This window comes from Heloderma suspectum, chromosome 1, assembly GCF_057233095.1.
Source record: "Heloderma suspectum isolate Gila_16-S chromosome 1, 16-S_ref, whole genome shotgun sequence".
Lineage (NCBI taxonomy): Eukaryota > Metazoa > Chordata > Lepidosauria > Squamata > Helodermatidae > Heloderma > Heloderma suspectum.
Genome location: NC_139458.1, coordinates 289,816,904 through 289,839,380, shown reverse-complemented (window position 1 = coordinate 289,839,380; position 22,477 = coordinate 289,816,904). Strand labels below are relative to the sequence as shown.

The 22,477-nt window shown below is 43.3% G+C and overlaps 1 protein-coding gene across 1 annotated transcript in view; it reads left to right on the top strand.

Moving 5' to 3' along the window:
- KHDRBS2 (KH RNA binding domain containing, signal transduction associated 2) overlaps positions 1-22,477 on the top strand; it is a 510,624-nt gene that overhangs the window by 421,296 nt on the left and 66,851 nt on the right. Inside the window, exon 8 of the mRNA XM_084812352.1 lies at positions 18,782-18,840. Coding sequence (XP_084668478.1) covers positions 18,782-18,840 — 59 coding nt within the window. The remainder of the gene's footprint in view (positions 1-18,781; positions 18,841-22,477) is intronic.

The window sequence follows — 22,477 nt, the reverse complement described above, 5'->3', positions numbered from 1 at the left end:
TCAACAGAAAGGCAGACACTCAGAGGAGCTGGCTCAAGCCAAAACCCACCCACATCCAAAGCCTGTACCTTGTTATGTTTAATCCTGTTGTTCTACAATTAGTAACAGTGTTTGTCCTTAATCAGCCTGGTTCTTTAAGAAGACAACATAGCTGGTGCAGTACTCCTACAGCTTCACTTCAGAGGCTCCCGTAGGATCCATTGAGCAGCAGTGAATATAAGATTCATTTATATTATTTGAGGCATTTTTGGAATGGTTGGAATTTAGAGATGTAAAAGGTCCGCTATAAGACTATGCAATGACCGTTAGTAGTAATGGTTGAACTGACTTCATAAATCAGCTAAACATTAGCCAAGCCTTTGTAACATTTTAAAATGTCAACTTTAATTTTAATATAATTTTCTTTCTGGATATGTTACGGTCCTTATTGTTACCAGTTCTTAAACAGGGAGCTCAACTTATCAGACAAATGGCCTAGAAGAAGACTGATAGAGATTTAATTTCTTAGCACGACATCTCCTGAGCAATCTAAAAGACAAAGTTACACATTGGCATTATACATTCACAGTAACATTTGCAAATGAACTTCCTTGATACCGAGTTGTACATCCATGGTAACTACCATTACTTTCATACTATACATTCTGAAATTTTCCTCTGCATTAAATTAAACCCTATAGATATAAGATGCCTTGAATATTTTTAAATAAATATAGAGAGCCAAAGTTAAATATTCTAACTAATACGTAGTAGCACCTCACTTCACAATTAGTCCAATTAATTTCTTTTCCTTTTCTTGTTTGCTCTGACAATAAAAGAGTACAAAAAGTAGATTATAAATAGAAAAAAGATGTGAAACAACAGTAATGTTTACAATAAACATTTAAATGAGCAATGTTTGAAAGTACAGAGTATTGTGTTATTTAAAAATAAACAAGTGTTAATGTTAATCCTGTTTTAATGTTCTTGTTTATATTGTTTTAAATTGTTGTATGCTGTCCTGATGGCTTTTTAGCAGATAAAGTGCCATATAAATGTTTTTAAACAAATAAATAAATAAACAAACCTCTAATAGGAATGCTCCTGTTCAAGGTTCCAGTGAGCTAGGCATGTCTTCCTCCGGGATACTATCATGGGCATCCACTGGAATTTTTCCACGAGATGGGGGGCAAGGCTGCACAGCTGTTTGTAGTTTTAATTTGCATGCATAGTGCACACCACTACAACACACCTGTGCACTTTCCTTGTGCATGCTCTTTGAGCATCACATTCTATAACATTTAGAAGCCTACACATAGTAGTAGAAGGTCCTCGGAGTTGCCCATGCGGCTGGAAAGTGAAAGTTAGGGATGTCAGAGAATTCCGCCATGGACTGAAATGGGACCTTCAGTCCGTGCCACGGAATCCTCTGTGGAGCGGCACCACGAGGTCCTGCGGAGCCAGCAGTCATGCAGCTTTTTTTTTCGTCGTCCGCAAAGAGTCGTGGAATTTTCATAAATAAAAACGCAGTGTAGTATATTCCAATAATAAATCCGTTAGATTTTTTTAAAAAAAATGAATTGTGCTCACCTCCTTGTTTGTGGGTGTTCTTTTTAAATTGAAATCCTCCGTTTCTGTTTACTTTCAGCCAAAACACTTCCTCTTCCTAGGGGCTTCCTAAAAGAAGGCTGTCTTAGGTGTGCCTGAGCGATAAACTCTTTGTTTAAAGCAACACTGTTTTAAAGAAAGAAAAAACCTTTTAAAATGACCATGCTGTTCCAGGACCAGCATGGTCATTTTAAAAGGTTTTTTCTTTCTTTAAAACAGCGTTGCTTTAAACAAAGAGTTTATCGCTCAGGCACACCTAAGACAGCCTTCTTTTGGGAAGCCCCTAGGAGGACACAGTGTTTTGGCTGAAAGTAAATGGAGATGGAGGATTTCAATTTTAAAAAAAATACAGAAATAGTTACGAAAAATAGTGATTCTTACGGAAGTTATGCAGACTCATGGAGATGGCTGGGCACCGGAATTATGGTTCTCGGTACCAATTTATCTTCGTAATTTTCGGAGCGGAAAAAAAAGAGAATTCCGGGGGCTTGTGAACGGCGGAATGGAGCCCTGGCCGCAAACTGCGGAAGTCAAGCAGCACTGAAGGTACACAATCTGTACATCCCTAGTGAACGTAGAGATAGATGGGGCAGGCGCAGCACAACCAGCTGCTGTTGCTGCTCTCTGAATGATCTCATAACTGGAATCCAGGGGGGCAGTTGCACATCCTTGCCCCTATGAGTCGATGTTCATGGATGCTATGAGCTATTAAGGGCTCAAGCAAGCAAATTCATTCTCCATCTCCTTCCAACCCCCAACCCCCAAGGTTTTTTGCTTTTGACACCCAACAGTCCATGGCTCCTAGGGGGCCCTGAGGATTTTGCCCTCATTGGGCTGTATTTTGTGGGGAAGCTACATTTGCTACATCTGGCCTTTTTTTCTTTTCTTTTTTTTACAAACTGTGGTGTTCTCCTGATTGTTTCTCATTGGCTCGATTTTGGATCCATTTCTGATGGCATTGGGATCACTGAGTTTTCTGTTAGAAGGAGTGAGTCAACATGCAATTAATGGCAGGTTTCCAAGAATCTAAAACGTTCCTATATTTTGTGATAAACCGATTTCCAGAATCAGCAGCTCCCAAATTTTGCTGAAGAGGTTCTTGTATGTTCGTGGATGGTATATTTTTAACATAACGAATAAGACATCCCAATGAATCTGTATTTGAGGGTGTTAGTGAAATTATTTTCAGTGTGATTTTGCTGTGTGCAAAGCAAAGTGCTGCTCCTCAATAGTTAAGTAAGAGACTGGCTAAAAACAAACAACAATGCAATTCTTCTTCTAAATATTTTTGACTACCTAAATGTTAGGCTGACAGACATAGCTATTTTTTTATTTCTGAATATTAAAGTATAAGATGCCTGCCTGGCTACAAATCAAATCAGTATGTAAAACTCAATCCTCCCCTCATTGGGCTCCATCCAGCGTCACATGAGTAGACTTCTGCTCATGCAATGGGACTTTCCATTCCTCTCTTCTCCCCCCACCCTGCAACCCTCTCCCCCACACACACCTATGCCCCCAAACCACTCCAGAGGGTCCCCTGGCACTCTAGAGCAGAATGAGGGTGCATGGGGCTTTCAGGGAAATGGGAATCTGTTTTACCAGTGGTTTCTGTTCCCCTGGAAGATGGGCAGTGTTGAACACAACCTACTGTCTCAATGACTTCTCCCTGCTTCTTTGGCTTCATGTCCCACAGCCTTAAAAAGCGCCTTGCCTTTTCACTTCCTTCCCACAAATACCATACAGCCCCTCCAACCCTAGGTGCTGGTGAGTTTCCCCCCTCCCTCCTTCTGTTTGGTCTCTCCTTTCTTCAGTGCCATGTCTCCTCTGCCCTGCATTCCCCCTGTTCTCTTCCTCTGCTAACAATCCTTTCTTCAGTTCTGTGCTTCTTCCCTACTCTGTTTCCCTTCTTGCAGCACCCTAACATTGGATTTGCTCTCTAGAAAATAATATATTGATTACTAAGAGCCAGCATGAATTTGTCAGGAATAAGCCATGCCAGACCAACCTTATCGGTTGGTCTAAATATAGAATTACTAGTGTGGTAAATCATGGGAATGCTGTGAAGATAGTAATAGTATACCTTGATTTCAGCAAAACATTTGACACAGTTTCCCACGATATCGTTGTGACAAGATGGTAAAATGTGGATTGGACACTACCACTGTTATCCACAGCTGGTTGAGCAATGCTACTCAATCAGCACTCATTAATGGTTCTGGATCAAGCTGGAGGAAGGTCTCAAGTGGAGTGCCACAGGGAGTTGGACTAGATGACCTCCAATGTACCTCTAGCTCTTTGATTCTATGATCTGTTAGCAGCCCTTAATTCCTGAATTTGCACCCCAGCCATCCACCTTTTTTACCTGTGCAGCATCTCTTTTCTTTGCTGCAAACAATGCACAGCCCCTCCAACTCTTTAAGGACCAATGAGATTATTCCCCCAATTAACTGGTCTTTCTTTTCCCTCACAAAAGCTGCATTATTTGTCAACATCCTTTTGGTAATTTTTTTCCCCCAACTTAGAATGCTTGCAAATCATTTTGGGACAGAAGTTTTGGAACAACCGCTTTGTTGATCAGACCCAACATTCATCTAATTCAGTGCAGTGCATCCAATAGCGGCCAACCAGGGATGCCACTGGGAAACTCACAAGCAGGGCACAGTGATCCTAGCAATCTCTGTCACCTAGTAATCAGATATATACTGTGTCAAACTTCAGCGTCTTATGCTGCTTTGGTACTTCTGTAAGCATCCCTGGGCCTGGATACAAAATGCACACAAATGGCATTGTATGTGAAATGCACACACTTTGGGCAGAATCCAACAGGATGCTTATGCCCCTGCCAATTCTCTTCCGCCCTGCCGATTGTGTTGTGCACAATGGTAATGTAGTGCTTCCAGGGCAACCCTAAACAATTGGAAATGTTCATTTCCAGAAGGAAGCAGTTTGGCAGAACTCGTATAAGGGAAATCCGCTAACCTGCCTCCTTCCAGAAATGAGTGTTTCCGCTTATTTGGGGTCTTCCCCTATGAAGTGCTACATCTCCCTTGCATAAGCAGTGGGCCCCACTTCACAATGTAATTGGTGGGGTGCAAGAGAATCAGTGGAAGCATAAACACCCTCTTGGATTCTGCCCCACTCATATTTGATTAATTTTGTAAGTTTATTACTTCTGCATGTGTGTGTCTGACTATGTACATCAGCATGAGAGGTGATACTGAGTCTGAACATGGACATTGCATTCATGAAAATTAGCCTTTGATAGGCCTGTTCTCCATAGACATCTTTAATAGTTTTTAAAGCTTCCTCTCCTAGTGGCCTTCATGATCTCCTGTGCCAGCCTTCTCCAACCTGGTGTCCTCTAGATGTTCTGGACTACAACTCCCATCAGCATCAGCCAGCATGGCCAATGGTAATGGATGATGGAAGCTGTAGTCTAAAACATCTGGAGGGCACCAGGTTGAGGAAGGCTGTGGCCTATGCCTTTCCAGAATGACTAGGCAGATGGACTTCATTGGCAACAGGCAGGTTGGGTTTTAGCCTATAATATAACATAATAAAATCTTTACATAGGCAATAGATGGAACAATGACTATACAGTCTTGGTAATATACCATACTTTCTATTATTATTTTCTATTTTACACTGTCCCCATTTTAAGCAGCATGCACTGTATTTATACACTGCTGTATTTCATTTTAGGTTTTGTGCTTATATCTATCTCTTCATAAATAAAGATTTCCCTGTAATTTATTTTGAGACTATTGAATGAATCAAGTTAGCAGGCCTAAAAGATGACATTTTATGGGTCTTCACAGCAATCCACTTATGGCATTCATCATCCAAAACTGTTTTGAAATGCCACCTCTCATTTATTTGATTCAATGTGCACAACTGTATCAAATACACTACCCCTGAAGCAGATAAAAGTTTTTTTCCCTATAAATCACTTATGTCCTCTAAGGTTCTTGGAAGATTTCTTTCCATTATAGATCTCCAGTGTTATATATGATAGCCTCACTAACAGAATATCTCAAGTTCATTGTCCAGTTCTATAATTACTATTCCATTTCTTTCCTTTCCATTCGGCTGCCCCTGCTTTTGGCCTTCCATGTACCGGTGGGCTGACCACATATGGATTAAATGTGGTTTCAATATGTGTTTATTCATGTTCATTTGTGATTTATAGTAACCTTTACTGTAAATGGTTGGATACTTTGGGATTCAAGCCCAGACTTTTAAGAACACAGAAATCAAAGCCCTCTGCCTGGATAAACAAATCTGTCAGTTTCAGCTTCTCCAACATTCAAATTTTTAAAATCTCAGCTTTTCCATCCTGAATACAAATCTATGAATTTTGATAAATTCTAACCAACACTGAGCTGAAACAAAATTCTCACCCATGACCCATCCATAGTCAGCAGGAAGCCTCAGCTACAACACTTCACCAGGACATTTTGGCTCAAACTATATGTGCTGGCAGAAGACCTGTTCCTTCAAACCTGTGTCCATAGCACTCCGATATAAAGTGGGAAAGAGGTTTGCATGTATGGGGAGCTCAATCATCCCTCCGCTTTCTGAGTTTCTCCCCACAGTGTCTCTCCACAGTACTTTCTCCCAGTGGGGCTCACTTTGAGAGGCAAGCTGGGGGGAAAGTTATTTCATGAAAGAGTCCATAGAGATCAAAGCCACAGGCAAGGGGAGTTAGCATCCCTCACTAGTACCCCTTTTTTTGCTAAAACTCAGGCCTCCCTTGCTTTGGGGCAGACCTAGGTTGAAACAAATGGAGTCAAAAACAGCCATGTGTAAGTCAGCCTCTGACCATTCAGAACTGGAAAGGCTATCCCAGAGATAGCCATAAAAAGCATGAGGAGACTGTAGAATTGCTGGGCATCTGTCTTCATCCTGTTGTTAATCTATCAATTCGGATGACCTAATTTAAATTTTGAAATGAATGTGCTTACCTTATTTCTGCTTAGCAGCCATTGTCCCTGTTCCTTCCTCTCTCAGTCTCTAGGGACAATTAGGCATGAAGGAGAAGTAATACACGAACTAGGGATGTTAGAGAAATCCGCTGTGGATTCAAATGAGGCTGGATTCTTTGGACTCCGGCCTCAGGAATCCACGGCAAATGGGTCCCACTTACCTCCTCTCCTGGAGGATTTCGCACAGGACAGCATGGCTGCTTGACCCGTTCACCTCCACGACGATCGCCATTTAAAAAAAAAGGCAATCAGCATGATGTCCCCATAGACTTATACGCAAAAGACAGCCATGAATCTTGCATATAAGGCTATGTGTCCATAGGCTTATACGCAAGACTCATGGCTCTATTTTGCATATAAGTCTATGGGGAAATCTTGCCGATTGTCATTTTTTTAAAAAAAAATGGCGATCGGCAGGATGTCCCCATAAACTTATACACAAAATAGAGCCGTGAATCTTGCATATTAGTCTACATAGACTTATATGCAAGATTGATGGCTCTATTTTGCGTATAAGTCTATGGGGACATCCTGCCAATCACCTTTTTTTTTTTTAATGGTGATCAGCATGGAGGCGAAGGGCTCTGGTTGACTCAGGTAAGCAGCGGCCCTCGGCTCTGCGGAATCCTCGCAGAGCAGAGCCACTCCACAAGGATTCTGGGGGGGAGGAACGGATCGCCCCCCCTCCACGGGAGGCGATCCAGAACAGATCGTGGGGAATCCGTACATCCCTACGAATACTTAAACAACAAGATGAAGAAAGGCAGCCAGGGGCTCTACAACTTTATCCTAGGGATGTCAGAGAATTTCGCTATGAATTTCGGGGAGGCCGAATGCCAGCGCATTCGGCCCCCCGAAATTAGTGGCAAAACGGTCTGCCACCCCCCCCACCCCCCGGGATGGGACTTACCTTGGGCGAATCTCCCTGGTGGCGGCGGCTCTGGCGGCAGTGCGGCAGCGGCCGCTGCGGCGGCCGGTCTTCCGACTGGCTGCCGCTGCCACCATTTCCAAGTTAAAAAAAAATAATAAAAGGCTACGTAAAGATTTACGTAGCCTATCACGGCTAGATTTTTAAAAAATACCATGACAGGCTGCGTAAATGTTTACGTAGCCTATCATGGCTGAGTTTAAAAAACAAAACAAAATGTGTGTACGCAAATGGCGGCACCCATGGGCGCCGCCATTTACGTTCCTTATTTTGGCACGTCTAGTCTACATAAACATTTACGTAGACTACGGCAAAAATAAGGGGAACGCAAATAGCGTAGATGCTACGCTATTTGCGTTCCCCTTATTTTCGCCGTAGTCTACGTAAATGTTTACGTAGACTAGACGTGCCAAAATAAGGAACGCAAATGGCAGCACCCATGGGCGCCGCCATTTGCATACGCGAGGGTTGTTTTTTTTAAAACTCAGCCGTGATAGGCTACGTAAACATTTACATAGCCTATCATGGCTGACTGCAGGGACGCAAACGGCGGCAGCTACGGCCACCACCATTTGCACTCCTGGCCGGCCAGGATTCATGGCGGGAGGGACGGGGCGCCTCCCCCCCGGCCAGAATTTCGAGGGGGAGGGACGGGGCGCCTCCCCCCCCAGCCAGAATTTGGGGGGGAGGGACGAGGCGCCTCCCCCCCACCACGGACACCCCGAACCGGAATGGTGAGTGGGGCTCATACACTCCTACATTGCAATCATTGCTCTCTAGTCTGAAGTATATAATAGTTTTACCACCTGATGGCCTGACTTTGTCCAGAAAGCCTGTCAAGCTCATTGAACTGAAAACCTTTCCAGATGTGTTAGGGCTGGTTGTGGTTACTCATTGGTGAGGAAGAGGTATGCTGCATATGGGTGTTGCACTGACATGGCTGAAATCATCTAAACCTTTCACAAACCTTCCACAAATGGCTTCACACGCCGATAGCCATCCCTATGATTCATTCTGTTGGCAGCCACACTGCTAAGGTAACATGAATTGATCCTACTTCTCTGACAGTAAAGCAGAAGGAGGATGTAATTGTAAGAATCCATACAACAACAAAGACATTTACATTTATCAAATCAGCTTAGCCATGCTGTGGTAAATTATGCCAATCTGATAGGGATGTCAGAGAATTCCGCGACAGATCTCGGTGAGGCCGAATGCCAGTGCATTCTAGGGATGTACGAAAGTCACTTACCTTTTCGCAGCTTGGCTTCGCGGTGGGGGGGAGGCACTTCGCTTCCCCCCCCAAAGTTCAGGCCGGGGGGGGAAGCGCCCCGTCTCCCCGGCCGTGAAACAAAAAGTAAAAAAAAAAAAGACCCCGTGATAGGCTACGTGACGATTTACGTAGCCTATCACAGCTAGATTTCCAAAGTCAGCCGTGATAGGCTATGTAAATCGTCATGTAGCCTATCACGGGTGACTTTGGAAAAAAAACAGCGCGTACGCAAATGGCAGCGCCCATGGGGCACCGCCATTTGCGTTCCTTATTTTGGCATGTCTAGTCTACGTAAAGATTTACGTAGACTATGGCGAAAATAAGGGCAACGCAAATAGCGTTCCCTTATTTTCGCCATAGTCTACGTAAATCTTTACATAGACTAGACGTGCCAAACTAAGGAGCGCAAATGGCGGCACCCCATGGGCGCCGCCATTTGCATACGCGGTTTTTTTTTTCCCCCAAAGTCAGCCGTGATAGGCTACGTGACGATTTACGTAGCCTATCACGGCTGACTTTGGAAATCTAGCCGTGATAGGCTACATAAATCGTTACATAGCCTATCATGGGTGTTTTTGTTTTTTGTTTTACTTTAGTTTTTTTTTTTACAATGGCAGCGGCGGTAGCCGGTCAGGAGACCGGCCACCGCCCCCGCCCACGATGAAATGCCGCCGAACTGCCGCCGGGACCCGCCGCCGAGAGGGACATTCGCCAAAGGTAAGTCCCATCCCGGGGGGGGCAGGGGGCCGGTGGAGAATTTCCAAACCAACTTCGGGGGGCCAAATGTGTCGGCACTCGGCCTCCCGAAGATTCAGGGAGAAATTCTCCGCCATCCCTAGTGCATTCGGCCCCCCGAAATCCATCGCGGAACGGCCTGCCACCCCCCCGCCCCCCCGCGGATCCCCCCTGGGACGAGACTTACCTGGGGTGGATGTTCCGGTCGGCGGCGGCTCCAGCGGCGGCTTCGGCGGCGGCGGCTGGTCTTCCGAACGGCTGCCGCCTCCGCCATTTGCAGTCTGTGTCTTTTTTTTTCCCCCCCATAGACGTGATGGGGTACGTAAAGACTTACGTAGCCTATCACGTCTGGGTTAAAAAAAAAAGCGTACGCAAATGGCAACGGCTATGGCCGCCGCCATTTGTGTTCCTTATTTTTCGCCGTCTTAGTCTACATCAATATTTACGTAGACTAAGACGAAGAAAAGAAAGGGGAATGCAAATAGCGCCCACTACGCTATTTGCGTTCCCCTTTCTTTTCTTCATCTTAGTCTATGTAAATACTGATGTAGACTAAGATGGCGAAAAATAAGGAACGCAAATGGTGGCGGCCGTAGCCGCCGCCATTTGCGTACACGTTTTTGTTTTTGTTTTTTTGTTACCCAGAGCCCTCCATGGCCGAAAATCAGGCTGCGGACAGCCCTGGCCTGGGCCTGGCCGGCTGCTCCGCAGAGCTGCCACGGAGCACAGCTGGCAGTCAAGGATTCCGGGGGGGAGGACCGGATCGCCTCCCCCCCCTGTCAAGGATTCTGGGGGGAGGGACGGAACGCCTCCCCACCACCACCATGAACAGAATCCGCGAAAAGGTAAGTCACTTTCGTACATCCCTACAATCTGAGAGATCATACAGTCTAAAATGCATCTCTGAGGTTCCATATTTTAGCTGATATTTGGACATTTTTCAATAGGAATATTTGGGCAAACAGTGATCATTATAATTTATATACCATTTGAAAATGTGAAGGTTAGCCAAATACATTTATCTCAGTTGGGTGAGATTTGTGTCTCCAAGCATTTGAATCCCTTGAGGCAACACTTCCATGGAAAGTTAATTAAAGAGTTCTCACTAGAGGATTACCTGAGGGCATTGCAGCCTATTCACATTTACATACAAATCCCCCATAATACTGAAGGTATGTAAGACTTTCTATATATATATATAAAAAAAAATGAGTGGAAGCTCATGTTTTGCTGAGATAAAGCAAGACTATTAGCAACTAAGAGAGTTTTCTGTTTCATGATGAATATTGATGGTATACATATGTATGTGTGTGAGTTGTCTGTTTATATGTTTGTACGTAAATGTCTTTATATTATGTACAATATAGTTTTTTAAAGTTGTTTAAACTTTGTAAACTGCCCAGAGAGCTTTGGATATTGGGTGCTATAAAAATGTATTAAATGAATGAAATGAAATTGATTCCAACCATATATGACGGTCCCATCCTCGGGTTCCCTTACAAAGGGTGAAGCAGTGAATATTTATTTTATTCATTTAATAGATTTATATACTGCTTACCATATTTAAAAAATATCTCTAAGTGGTTTACAAAAAATACATTAAAATACATTACAATAGAATTTGTATAAAAATATTAAAACCAAGCACTCACAGAGCCATAATTAGCAAGCAGACAGGACAGCACAATCAATCTGGGAGTGCCTGGGTAAGGAGATGGGTCTTTAATTGACACCTAAAGCAATTGGCATCTCCTGAATACCAGCAGGGAGGGCATTCCATAAGATGGATGCCACCACAGAGAAGGCCAGCTTCTGAGTTGCTGCAAGATGGCAATCTGCAAGTTGCAGTACAACCAGCGAGGCCTCCTCTGATGAGCTTAATGATTGCATAGGTCTATACAACCAGAAAGAGCAGTTAATTCTGGTCTCCAAAGAAGGTCTCTGATTATAAGCCAGTAAATAAGGGCAAGAGGGGAGCCAAGCAACAAACCAGTGGTCAACCTTAGATTTCTCCAGCAGTAGAAATGGCCTCTATTAACACTAGAATTTGGCCTCTAAGCTTTTAGCTGAGATGCTAATGATTGTAAAAAAAAAGAAAAGGAAAAAAAGCACATTGAAGCTCCTAAGCCAGCCATTTCTGCTAATCATAAATCCATTCTTCTTGAAGAAGTGTTGCTCTTTGACATTTGGATGTGTCTTATCTGAAATGCCCCTTAAAAAGTGAAGGTTGATACGTGATTTATTGCTCTGTTTTAAGATCCTAATTTTTTCCCCTAGCTTGTTTACACTACATTGTTTATTTACTAAGCAAGCTTCTAATTTATTTCAGTGACACAGAAGAGCTGATTGATTGCAATGTATAATGTATAGCACTGGCTATAGCAGCAATAAAGAAAAGCCTGTTTTAAAAAAAATGCATGGCCATGGCACATAGAGTCACTCCATCCTTTCATACCGCATTACTGCTATCTGATTCGGCTACTGCAAAAAAGATTTAAGAGCACGACTGTATTTTTCACATCTGTTTCTGCTCATCACTGCCATTATTATTACAGAATTAGACAAAAGCCAGTAATAAATGGAAGGAGGAGAAGGATGGAGAGTTCCACTTCATTTTCCAACTCTAGTAATCTTCGGCTGCCAAACCTGGCCTTATCCCCCCCCCCCATTGAACAGGGCATCACAATCCGAAGGGTGGGGTAAGGGGCAGTATCCAATACTGCCTCTCCACTCCTGCCATTACTGTTGCACTCATGCGAGTGCAACAGGAAGTAGCATTTCCAACAGCAACCCTGGAAATGAGCAGAAAGGGTCATTTCCAAAATGACACAGGTCAATGAGGCTCTCTTCTCCAAGCTCAGCTGATCTGCCCCATTTTGCTCATTCCCAGTTGCTGCAGGATCCACTAGCTTCCTGTTGCTGTAGTGCTGGGTCCCACTAGCATGCAAGCAGCATTAGATACTGCCCAAGGAATGTTCCCCAGTGACCCAAAGGTTATACTCAAGGTATAGACGTTGCTTCCTTTTGGAATAAAGGGGAAGCATCAGAAACATATTGCCCCTTTCTTGCAAACCTTGCTCTGCCTTCGAGAATGGGAGGTGATGGACACATGGTATCCCTATCAGTAGTGGTTGGACAGGTTTGTCCCCACTGCAGCTGTGCAGCGTTGTGCCCAAGTACAGCACTTAATTTTTTCCAGTATGGATGAATTACAGCCTTTCACTTGTATCGGAGAAAATAAAGATGTGCACTCGGGGATAATGCTGGTATGAGGGATTAAATCTGCCCTATCCCTTGGTGGTTTCAGCGCATGTCATTTGTTCCACAGAACTCAATGAGAGCCATCATATATAAAGCCAGCCCCTATTTGCATAGCCCCATCCTGGGTTCCATTTCTTGGTCATACTAGAGCGAGACTGGATGATTATTAGGTAGGTAGACAAGGGAGTACATGAAGCTATGATTGAATATAACCATGGTTTAATGGTATGCCAATGGTATATTATTTTTCTCCAGGCTAAATCTTAATTCCATGATGTTGCTCAAGTGAGCATGCCAAAATATGCTCATGTTTAGGGATGGTGACAGAGTCCGGTTGGGAGCTTGAGCTTGGCAGATTACCGCCAGCTCGGTCCCCTAGACTGGAATCCATGGGCCATCACACTTGCCCAACTCAGCATGCACTGAGTCGGACAAGTGTGGTGGGCCCCACTGTTCTGCCAAGCCGCCATTCTGCATAAAATGATGGCTCAGCCTTTTCTGTAAATGGCAATTGTACGTAAATGGCAGCCCATCCCTATGTTTCCGTGTTTCACTTTATTACGCAGGCATCTGCTTTTAATGATGTGTAGGTCATGGTTCCTGTCTTATTTAAATCTTATTCATTTTAATTATGTGTGATCTGATTTTTAAAATATTTTTTTTCCAAAGACACTTACAAAAAAATTACAGTGATATAACACAGATTCAGAATAAATTGGATAAAGCAAATGCAAAACACAACATCATTGAAAACCAGGGGGAGAAGCAAAAAAACCAGTAGAAATCAATCATAAAATGCCCGATGGAATAAAAAGGTTACTACATCATAAGCAGGAAGGAGGCAGCGACATTAGAAACAACTGAAACCATGGTTTGTGGGAGCTTTTCCTTAGCAGGAGGCAGGCAAGGCCACGTGGCTTTGCCTGTCATGCCAATGATACGATGCCGAAGTTAATGTGACAGAGTCAGTCACTATCTGCAGTGCAGGGTTAGACTGCCCACCCCAGAAGCTAAGAGGCCAAAGTATGATGCAGTGTTTGGAGGTTGGAAAAATATGCCCGGTTGATAGTGAGTTAATCTTATATGTCTGACAAATGGTGCTTTCAGGTACTGTAGGTGCATGTGTTCAGGGAAAATGGCACTTTATGTTGCCTGCAGACTAATGTATGCTAATCACAGAGAATAGTGTGTCTTTCCCATTAACACTGGCAAGGAAACCTGATTTTCTTGGATGCCTGAACACTGTACTTGCTAAATTATAGGACATAAATAAAATTTAAAATGAAATACTCAAGTTTTGTTTATGCTGAATTCATTTAATAATTGTTTGCTGAGATGTGTTATACTTGTACACAAATCTGAATTGAGATTTGTGTGGGTTTTTTTTATATTGTGTTAAAGTAGTTGTAGAAAACCATTTGTGTTGGCTCAGAGGTTTGAAATACAAGACAGTGGTCACAGCTTAATAAAATGCTAGAGGAGAATATTGTTCTAATAAAAATAAGCAAGAGATTATTAATATTGCAACTAAGTTTACAATAGCATGAATTAAAGAAACAAGTACAGCTGCCTCTGAATTTTGGAAATATTCAGATTCTAGCAGTGACTTCTGGAGGAGGACTTGTGGATTACTAGAACCAGATGTGGATCCAGAAAACCCGTATCTGAAGTTGGGACCACTAGGCTTGTGCTAAGGTACAGCACACCTACACAACTGAATGGTACAACAACACAAGATCAGGATCGCAGTTCTTGGGACCTCAGTGCCCAAAGGCCAGAAGTGTGATGTAAAATGGCTGTCATTTCTGCCTACCTTCCTTCATATCAGCAGTGTATAGCAGTGGACGGGGTACTGGTGCATTATTATGGTTATGACAAGCCTCAGCACCAGTGGCAACTGGGGCAGACAGAGGGCAGGTCAGCAGGCAGAGCCAAGGGCATCACCAGAAGCAGAGCAGTCTTTTAATCCCCAGGAGCCCATACCACAGAAGGGGGAAAGTGAGGCATGTGAACTTTAAGATCATGAAAGCAAAGTCACAGGGATCCGCACAAAAGCACTCCTCTGGGCTCACGTTCTCCTGTTCCAGCAACAACTCCCGTTGCACAGACAGTCAAGTGTCTTTAAGATCAGGGGTGCACCCAGGCCATGCACACAGACGCTCAGGCATTCTCAATCTCTTTAAGAAGAGAAGCACCAGTTATGGTTGTTTGGATTACTAGATATCTTCTACAGTTCTGATAGGGATTCTCAGAAACATCATGAGACAAGCCACACTGGGTGTTTGCACTGTGCAGGCTCATGTAGTAAACAACAAGAACACTTGGGGTCAGGGATTGGCTCATGCATCATCGCCCACTGCCCACCATAATAAGAACATGATGAAAACCACTCGAGATGGCTCTTCCATTTATTCTTTTGCTCCCAGCCAGGGAGCGCTCTTCAGAAACTCCTAGCTTTTGCTGAAGCAAGTGATCAATAGGTTGCCCCTGCCCAAAATCCATTCCCCCCAAGTCTGCATGCACGTGTGTTTGCCATTAAAAAAAAACCACACATGCACACAGGGTATTTCCTGGGGGAACTTTCTGAGCAGGCACAGTTATCATGCATGCTCAGAACAATCCCTTAGCCAGCGAATGAGAGGAAAGAAGAATCACTACTGCAGCACTTTTAAAGGTCTGCTGCTGCTGCCTTGGGGGGACTGGGGGAGGTGGAGAAGGGAGGTGGGAAGTAGGTCACTGCCCCCAGCGCCCACTGGCTGGCCGCAACTGCTCAGCTCAAGGCTAGGAAGTGCATAGGGAAGGGTGCTTTTTGGATATAATTTGGACTCCAGAACAACAAACCAACACTGAGCACCCAACTACAGAAAACAATATGCTCACCCTTCCTTTTTACTCATCAGCAGTAGGAGTGGCAACACTAGGACCTCACTGAGGCAGGCCTAGTTAAGGCATGTTTCCGATGTCATTGACATTCGTATTGTACACCACCTTGAGAGTCTTTGACTAAAAGGCAATATAGGAATACTTTTAATAAATACATAAATTGGTCAGAAATTTATTTATTTATTTTTAATTTATTTATGTCTTTATTACATGTATATTCTGCCTGTCCTCCAAGGAGCCCAAGGCAGCTCAAGCTAGACCTAACAAAACCAGGGTTGTGGCAGGAGAGATGATTGCTAACTCCTCCGTGTTAACACCTCCTGATCTCTGTTCTAAAGAAGACAAAAACCATGGCACCCAGGGCCACATCTATATGGCACCGCTTTCACCCCTCATTCCGTCGCAACTATGCAGCAATGCGGCTTCGAACTAGCATCCCCTGCGATATACTCATGATTTACTGCGGGCTTCCCTAACAGACTCGCAGTGCCCTCTTTTTTCTGCTGTTGTTATACTTAAATGTGCAGCTGTGCAGTCCTGTGAGAGTGGGGGTGCAACACTTAATTGGCTGTTTTGTATTTTCGGGGTTCTGTTGTGTCTTTTCCTCCCTCATTAGTTAAAAATTGGTTGTTCTGTGCTCCTTCATTTCCACGCCATCTGTTTGTCAATTCCCCAGCCCTCGCAATGGTTCGCACTCACAAGTGTGAGCGGTACGTGTCTACCCATAGCTCCAACACGGTGGTCAGAGCAAAGACGGTCCTCCCACAAGACCCCCCCCCAGCACTGAGTCCAAAAGCAACCATTGCAAAGATAAGAAGCTGCAAAAATGTGTGAAAATGTGATTAAATAACTGAAAACGCCTCTCTGTACCTCTGTAACTGTGCAGCTGAGAAGGGATGGGGGGAGTAAAGGGGCATCACAGAGCAACACAAGCACTATGCCCACCTACAACATGCCCACTGCAAAATGTGAAGTCGGCTCAGGGAAACCCAGAGCAAACCCAAAAAATTGCAGCAAAACACCTCCTTGGAAATCCACAGTTTCCGGGAGGAAACAACAGAAGGCTGCAAAGTGGCGAGTGCATTGTCTGTGCCAAGGGACTTCGACTCATACCCACCCCGGAGTAAAAGCCAGGTGTAGATGGGGCCCAAGATGCTGGCACAGCAGTGCTGAGGACCTAACACAGGCTTCACTGCCAGGTTTATCCATCGACACTGCAGCCATCAGGTAACTTTGAGTAAGAAAGATGAGGGAGCAGCTGCAATGGTTATCCACCACTAAGTATTGCTGGAAAATGTTCCTCACATTGATCACCATTTCATGTGCATGACAATACCATTCACTTCCTGGAAAAGGAATGAGGCTAACAGATCTTCTCAGACAATCATACATGCATGGACATGTGGGCCTCCAGTGCAGGATCTTCCAAAGCTACTCTAGGAGGGGTCACCTAATTAGGCAGTTTGTTCCACTGAGTAAGTAGTTTATTAGATTTAACTAGAAGTAACAGACAATCAACTGTGTAAAGATGTGTCATGATAAGAAAGGAGTTGACTTCCTCCAATGGCTTTTATTGAGAAGTTGTTCTATCTTGCCAAATTCTGTTATTCAGATCTTTGTTTCAAAATGAAAAGCATTTCAGGTGTGTGTGTGTTTTCTGAAACTAAGCAGAGAATAATAACAAGGCCAAGAACATACATTGGTGACTGTGGCATCTTACTTTGCCCAAGAAAGGAACATTTAAGCTCCAAATACAACTTTAAGCCAGATAGGTGAGGCATTTGTTTTACAGCTCATACTGAATGATATACAGTTTAATGAGATAAAGATTAAATCTTCTGAATACCTTGACTATGTTACTAACATGACTATTTGTAAGAGGCAGGCCTTACAAATGAATGATGATTAGCTTAGATTAAAAATGATACGTACAGTGGCCTCTTATGAAAGAAGAAATGATTCACCAAAAGGACATAAGAGGACAGTGATCGGCCTAAAATGTGCATATGCTCATTTGTATGTATAAATTCACATTCAGAAATAATTATTGTAATTTACATAGAAATACAGTACAGCTCACCATAGTGTGAAAGACTATGACCAGGTGACCTGTTGCCTGCCTGTTCAGCCTGTCAGGGCAGCAATTCTTATGGTTCTTTATTTTTACACAAGAATTGGATAGGACATCCCTTCAAACGAAGGATGCCTTCCAACAGAGGGCAACCCCCTGGCAGCCCTTCATACAGAGGACTGTCCTCTGTAAAACTGGACAACTGGCCACCCTAAGAAATTATTCTTATAGTCTTTGCTTTTAACTCCACAACAAGGGTTCCAACTGTAAAATCTGTTTTCTGTTGCTACTTTTGGCCCTCTGAGCTGACTTTGGTGATGGTGGTACCCTTTCTAACACTAAAATTGATATTTGCCTTCCTGCAGCTGGGCTATGAAAGTTCTTTCCTTTGTCCAGCTGACACATCTGGTCCACCTTGGACTTTCCAACCCTTGTAAACAGACTTTTTCTATCATGAAGGACGTTTTGTTAGGAACATGTGGTTGGAGTGTTACAAGGTGATGGGCACAGTGAGCTTCATATCCCTTACAGTTCTGGGGACCTGATTGTCCCCGATGATGGAGTACATCTTGGCAAGAAGTACAGTTGAAGCACTGCAGGTCAAGGCAAAAATCTTGCAGGTTCATTGCAAGAATTGCAATGGGAAAGGTGTATTCAGGATATATTGTGACTGGATTGTTCCAAGCCTTGATTGAAATATTTAGCTCAAGTTAACTGAAATTGAAGAACTGATTGTACAGGTATTTTTATGGCAACCTGTAGTGGAAATATTCCTTCCACACCTTCACACTGAAGCCTTCAAAAGACTGCTGCCATTCAGGTATTGCTTGTATTAAAAGAAAAAGAAGAGGAGCAGTGCAATCTACTATATATTGTAGTTTTTGTTGATTATTTTTCATTTCAGTTTTTCTTAAAGATTGAAGTCAATGGCTTGCTATTCTAGATTTTTTTAAAGGACAAGAATATCAAACTTACATCTTCATGTGTTGTTTAGATTTAGTAGTTTGAAGCTTTCCTTTTGCAATAACTTTACTTGCTGTCTGAATCTATTGCAGTCTGCCTGAATATTATGACTATGGTCATGGAACAAGTGAAGATGCTTATGACAGCTACGGTAAGGCATGTTCTATTTTTGGTAAAAGTGTGAAGTTAGAAAACCAATCACTTAGTGACAACCCAAAATCACTTGTACAGTCCTCCGCTCCTGCTTCTACAGAAGCCAGGCTAAGCTGATCTTTGTCATTCTGAGGTAAAATGTTACTTGCGGGAAGGAGGCCAGAAAACTGAACAAACCCATTTTGATCAGAATTTCTCAAAGGCATTAATCACAGTTGTAGATCAGTTTTAAAAGCAATGGTGAAAATGCTGATTAGTGCCCAAATCTATTTCATGGTGACTGTTGTTAGTCTTACTGATACGACAACAATAAGGTATGTATCTGCTGTCTCACAACAAAACCAAAAACATCCAAGCATACTACACCCAAAATGCTTCACCCTTTTTAGAATATTATATACTACTTCAATAAAATGCATTTTTTAAAAAATAATGTATTGAATATATGGCGGGGTGGTCGACCTCTGGCCCTCCAGATATTTTGGCCTACAATTCCCATCAGCCTTAGCCAGCATAGACATGGTGAAGGATGATGGGAGTTGTAGGCCAAAACACATGGAGGGCCACAAATTGCCCACCCCTGGTATATTGCTTCCAGTAGTTCAAACCTTGCCTAAGTTCATGACAGTACTTTCAAAAATGCCTGATTATTCTGTGAGACAAATTTTTATTCCCTCCCCCCCGCCAATTGGTTCAGCGCCTTAGAACTCACTCCAAAGTAGGGTTGCCAATTGACTTGAGGTAGGGATCAGAAGAGCCTAAGCAAGGTTTTTGTTGTTATGAGACCAGTTACCACAAACATAAGCCCATTTTCCCTCCTCAGTTGGTTATGTTTAGTGGTACACATTCGACAAGTAGACCACCTTTGGGTGAATCTGCACACTCACCACCACTTTGGGCCTCATCTTGGACCCTTCAGGAACTGCTGGGCTCAGTTACTTGTCTCCTACACCAGGCCCACTCAGGCCTCTGCTCTGAGGCCCTGCCCAGCTACCAAGGTTTAAAAAAAATTCAAGAAGCAGCTCTACTTAAGTGAAATAAATGTTTTCTGCTGGTGGTGCTTTCTCCATAGTCAGAGAATCCCTCATGCACAATTAGATATTTTGCTAGCTGACTTCTCCATTCATTTCAATAGAGTGAATATACAGATACATCCAGGCAAAGGAATTTACAAACAGAACTCCTTCCTCCAATAAAATTAACAAGGAAGTCCTTTTGGACAAGGTGCAGATAACAATAAGAGCCAAAACAGGCATTACTTTAAACCTGGGTCTAGCAGCGACATCTTTTTTGTTGTTTTTACTCCAGAGTAGGCACAAGACCCCCAATCTGGATCAGGGCCATAACATGAGGGTAAGGGGGGCTTTTTAGTTCCAGATTGGGCCCTCTGCACCTACTCTAGAGTAAAACTGGGGGGAACTATCACTGTATCATGCTGCTGGGTATAAGTCTTATTGCAAGTGCATATTATTTATTACATCATAAGCCCCTTTCTTAAATGGGAATAAGAAAAAGTAGCAAAATGAAGGGGACTGAAGGCCAGTCCTCCATGTTCTTCTGTGGAAAAATGAAGACTGCCTAAGCACACTGTATTCACCTTTGAAATAGACCATGTGAGGGATAAAAATGGATGCTCTCTGTAAGGTTCATCTTTACTTCACTGTGCAGGTTGTTATTGGAACAAAGCCACATAAATGAAACACATCAGAGACACATTACTCTTGCTGGGAACTCAGAGGCGAACTCAGAGGCGACCGCCTATCCAATGCAGGGCAGGAGAAGCACGGAGGGAATCGTCCCCTCCATGCTTCTCCTGCCCTGCATTTGCAGCTAGACAGCCGATTTTGGCTGTCTAGCCACGGGAAGGCAGAGCAGGGGAGGAGGCTGCTGGACGACACATAGGATGTGTTGTACCGGCACTTCTTCCTTCCCTGCCCCGGAATGCCCTCCCACCCAGAACACTCCATTTTCGCCTCTTCATGCTCCTCTTCCAGAGAGGGGGGGAGGTCAGTTCTCTGGGAAACAACCTCGGAGCACGGGCTCCAAGGTCAGTTCCTGGAAAACCACATATCCTATGGCCATTTAGCCTCTGACTAGTGGCCATAGGATTGCTTCCTAAATGTGTAAAGATATGTGGCCATGAAGATAAGCTGCATGGATGGACAAGTGCCAGCCTCAGTTTCCCATCCCATCTGGCTCTGCCTTGCTTCTCTTTCCTTGGCTCTTGCTTCCTCCCTCTTCATCTTTTGAGATACTCAGCCACATCCATCCTTTGCCTTGATGTCAGATGGAATCTAGGGGCATTGGCTTCTAAAAAACCATGCTTAAGATGGGGTTGGGCAGACAGTAGATACATTAATTTCAGAATCACTTGCAAAGAGGTTGAGAAATGCAAAGATGCTTATTTTTATTGTTTTCTTTTACCCTAATTTGCACCAGAAAGATGGAAGAGATCTTTAATAGGACAATTGCCCTGTCCTTTCCTTGCAGCATGCAATGTCTGATCACCGAAAAGATCGGGCCACTTTTCTGCTTATGGCTAATCAATCTGGGCATCTAATCCACCAGTACCATCATTATTATTTAACTTTGGTTATCTATACATTCTTTATACAAATGTTGCTGGTTATGTGGGCGAAACGTATTGTGATCCAAATTAATAAAAATGAAATAGGCTTCCTGTTAGATTTTATGGCAAGGATATATTTTTCCACTAAATTCTACAGGGCCAAGAATGCTGACTATTCCTGAACTTTGCTAGGAGCACTGCTGCCTTAATAAGTGCAATGAGTAATTGAATGCAGTTCTTAGCAATATCAAGTTTTCATTTGATCTTAGATTTTACAGAACACCCAATGGAATGCTTGTCCTCTTTTTCACTCCTGCCCTCTCTCCCATCTTTCTTCAGTTTCTCTTAGACTTCTTAAGAAATGAGTCCTCTCCTTTGGAGTCTGAGATAGCAGCCTCCCTAAAGGCCAATTAAAACTCCTTTCTCCAAAGATCTACCTAAAGGATGGTTTATTAAATCCTTTAGTATCTTCCCTGTGACAAATGGTTGCAGTGAGGGAGGGTGGATAATTTCTACAGAGGAGCATCTACTTCTTATACACAACCTGGATATTAATCTCCAATGACATAGGAACCTACTACTGTCTGATGTTATCAGAATGTAGAAGAATTCAGGACTTTGATTATGTACCTTATAATCTGAGTCTTGGAAACAACACTTGAGAGTCATGACTGTTCTGGTGACTTTGTACTAATGATCAGGTTTTTACTTAAGTACATAACATTCAGTTGATGATCAAACACTTTTGTGTGTGTGTTCATCAGTTGTCTACCTAATATATAAATGACCTCACATTTTCCCTTCCAGGCCAGCTCTTTTTCCTTTTAGAGAAGTTAATATTATTGAGTGTTAATGCCACACAATGTAAAGACTGATACTAAGACATGAAGATTCTCCTGCAAGTTCTTCCACTTTATCTCCTAGTCTGAACAGCCATAGAATAATTTTTAAAATGTGTCCCCCCAAAAAGGACCCATATTCAGGACAAAGGCTCTAGCTCAGTTGTAGGGAACCTGTGGCCCTCCAAATGCTGATGAACTACAACTCCCATCATCCATCACCATTG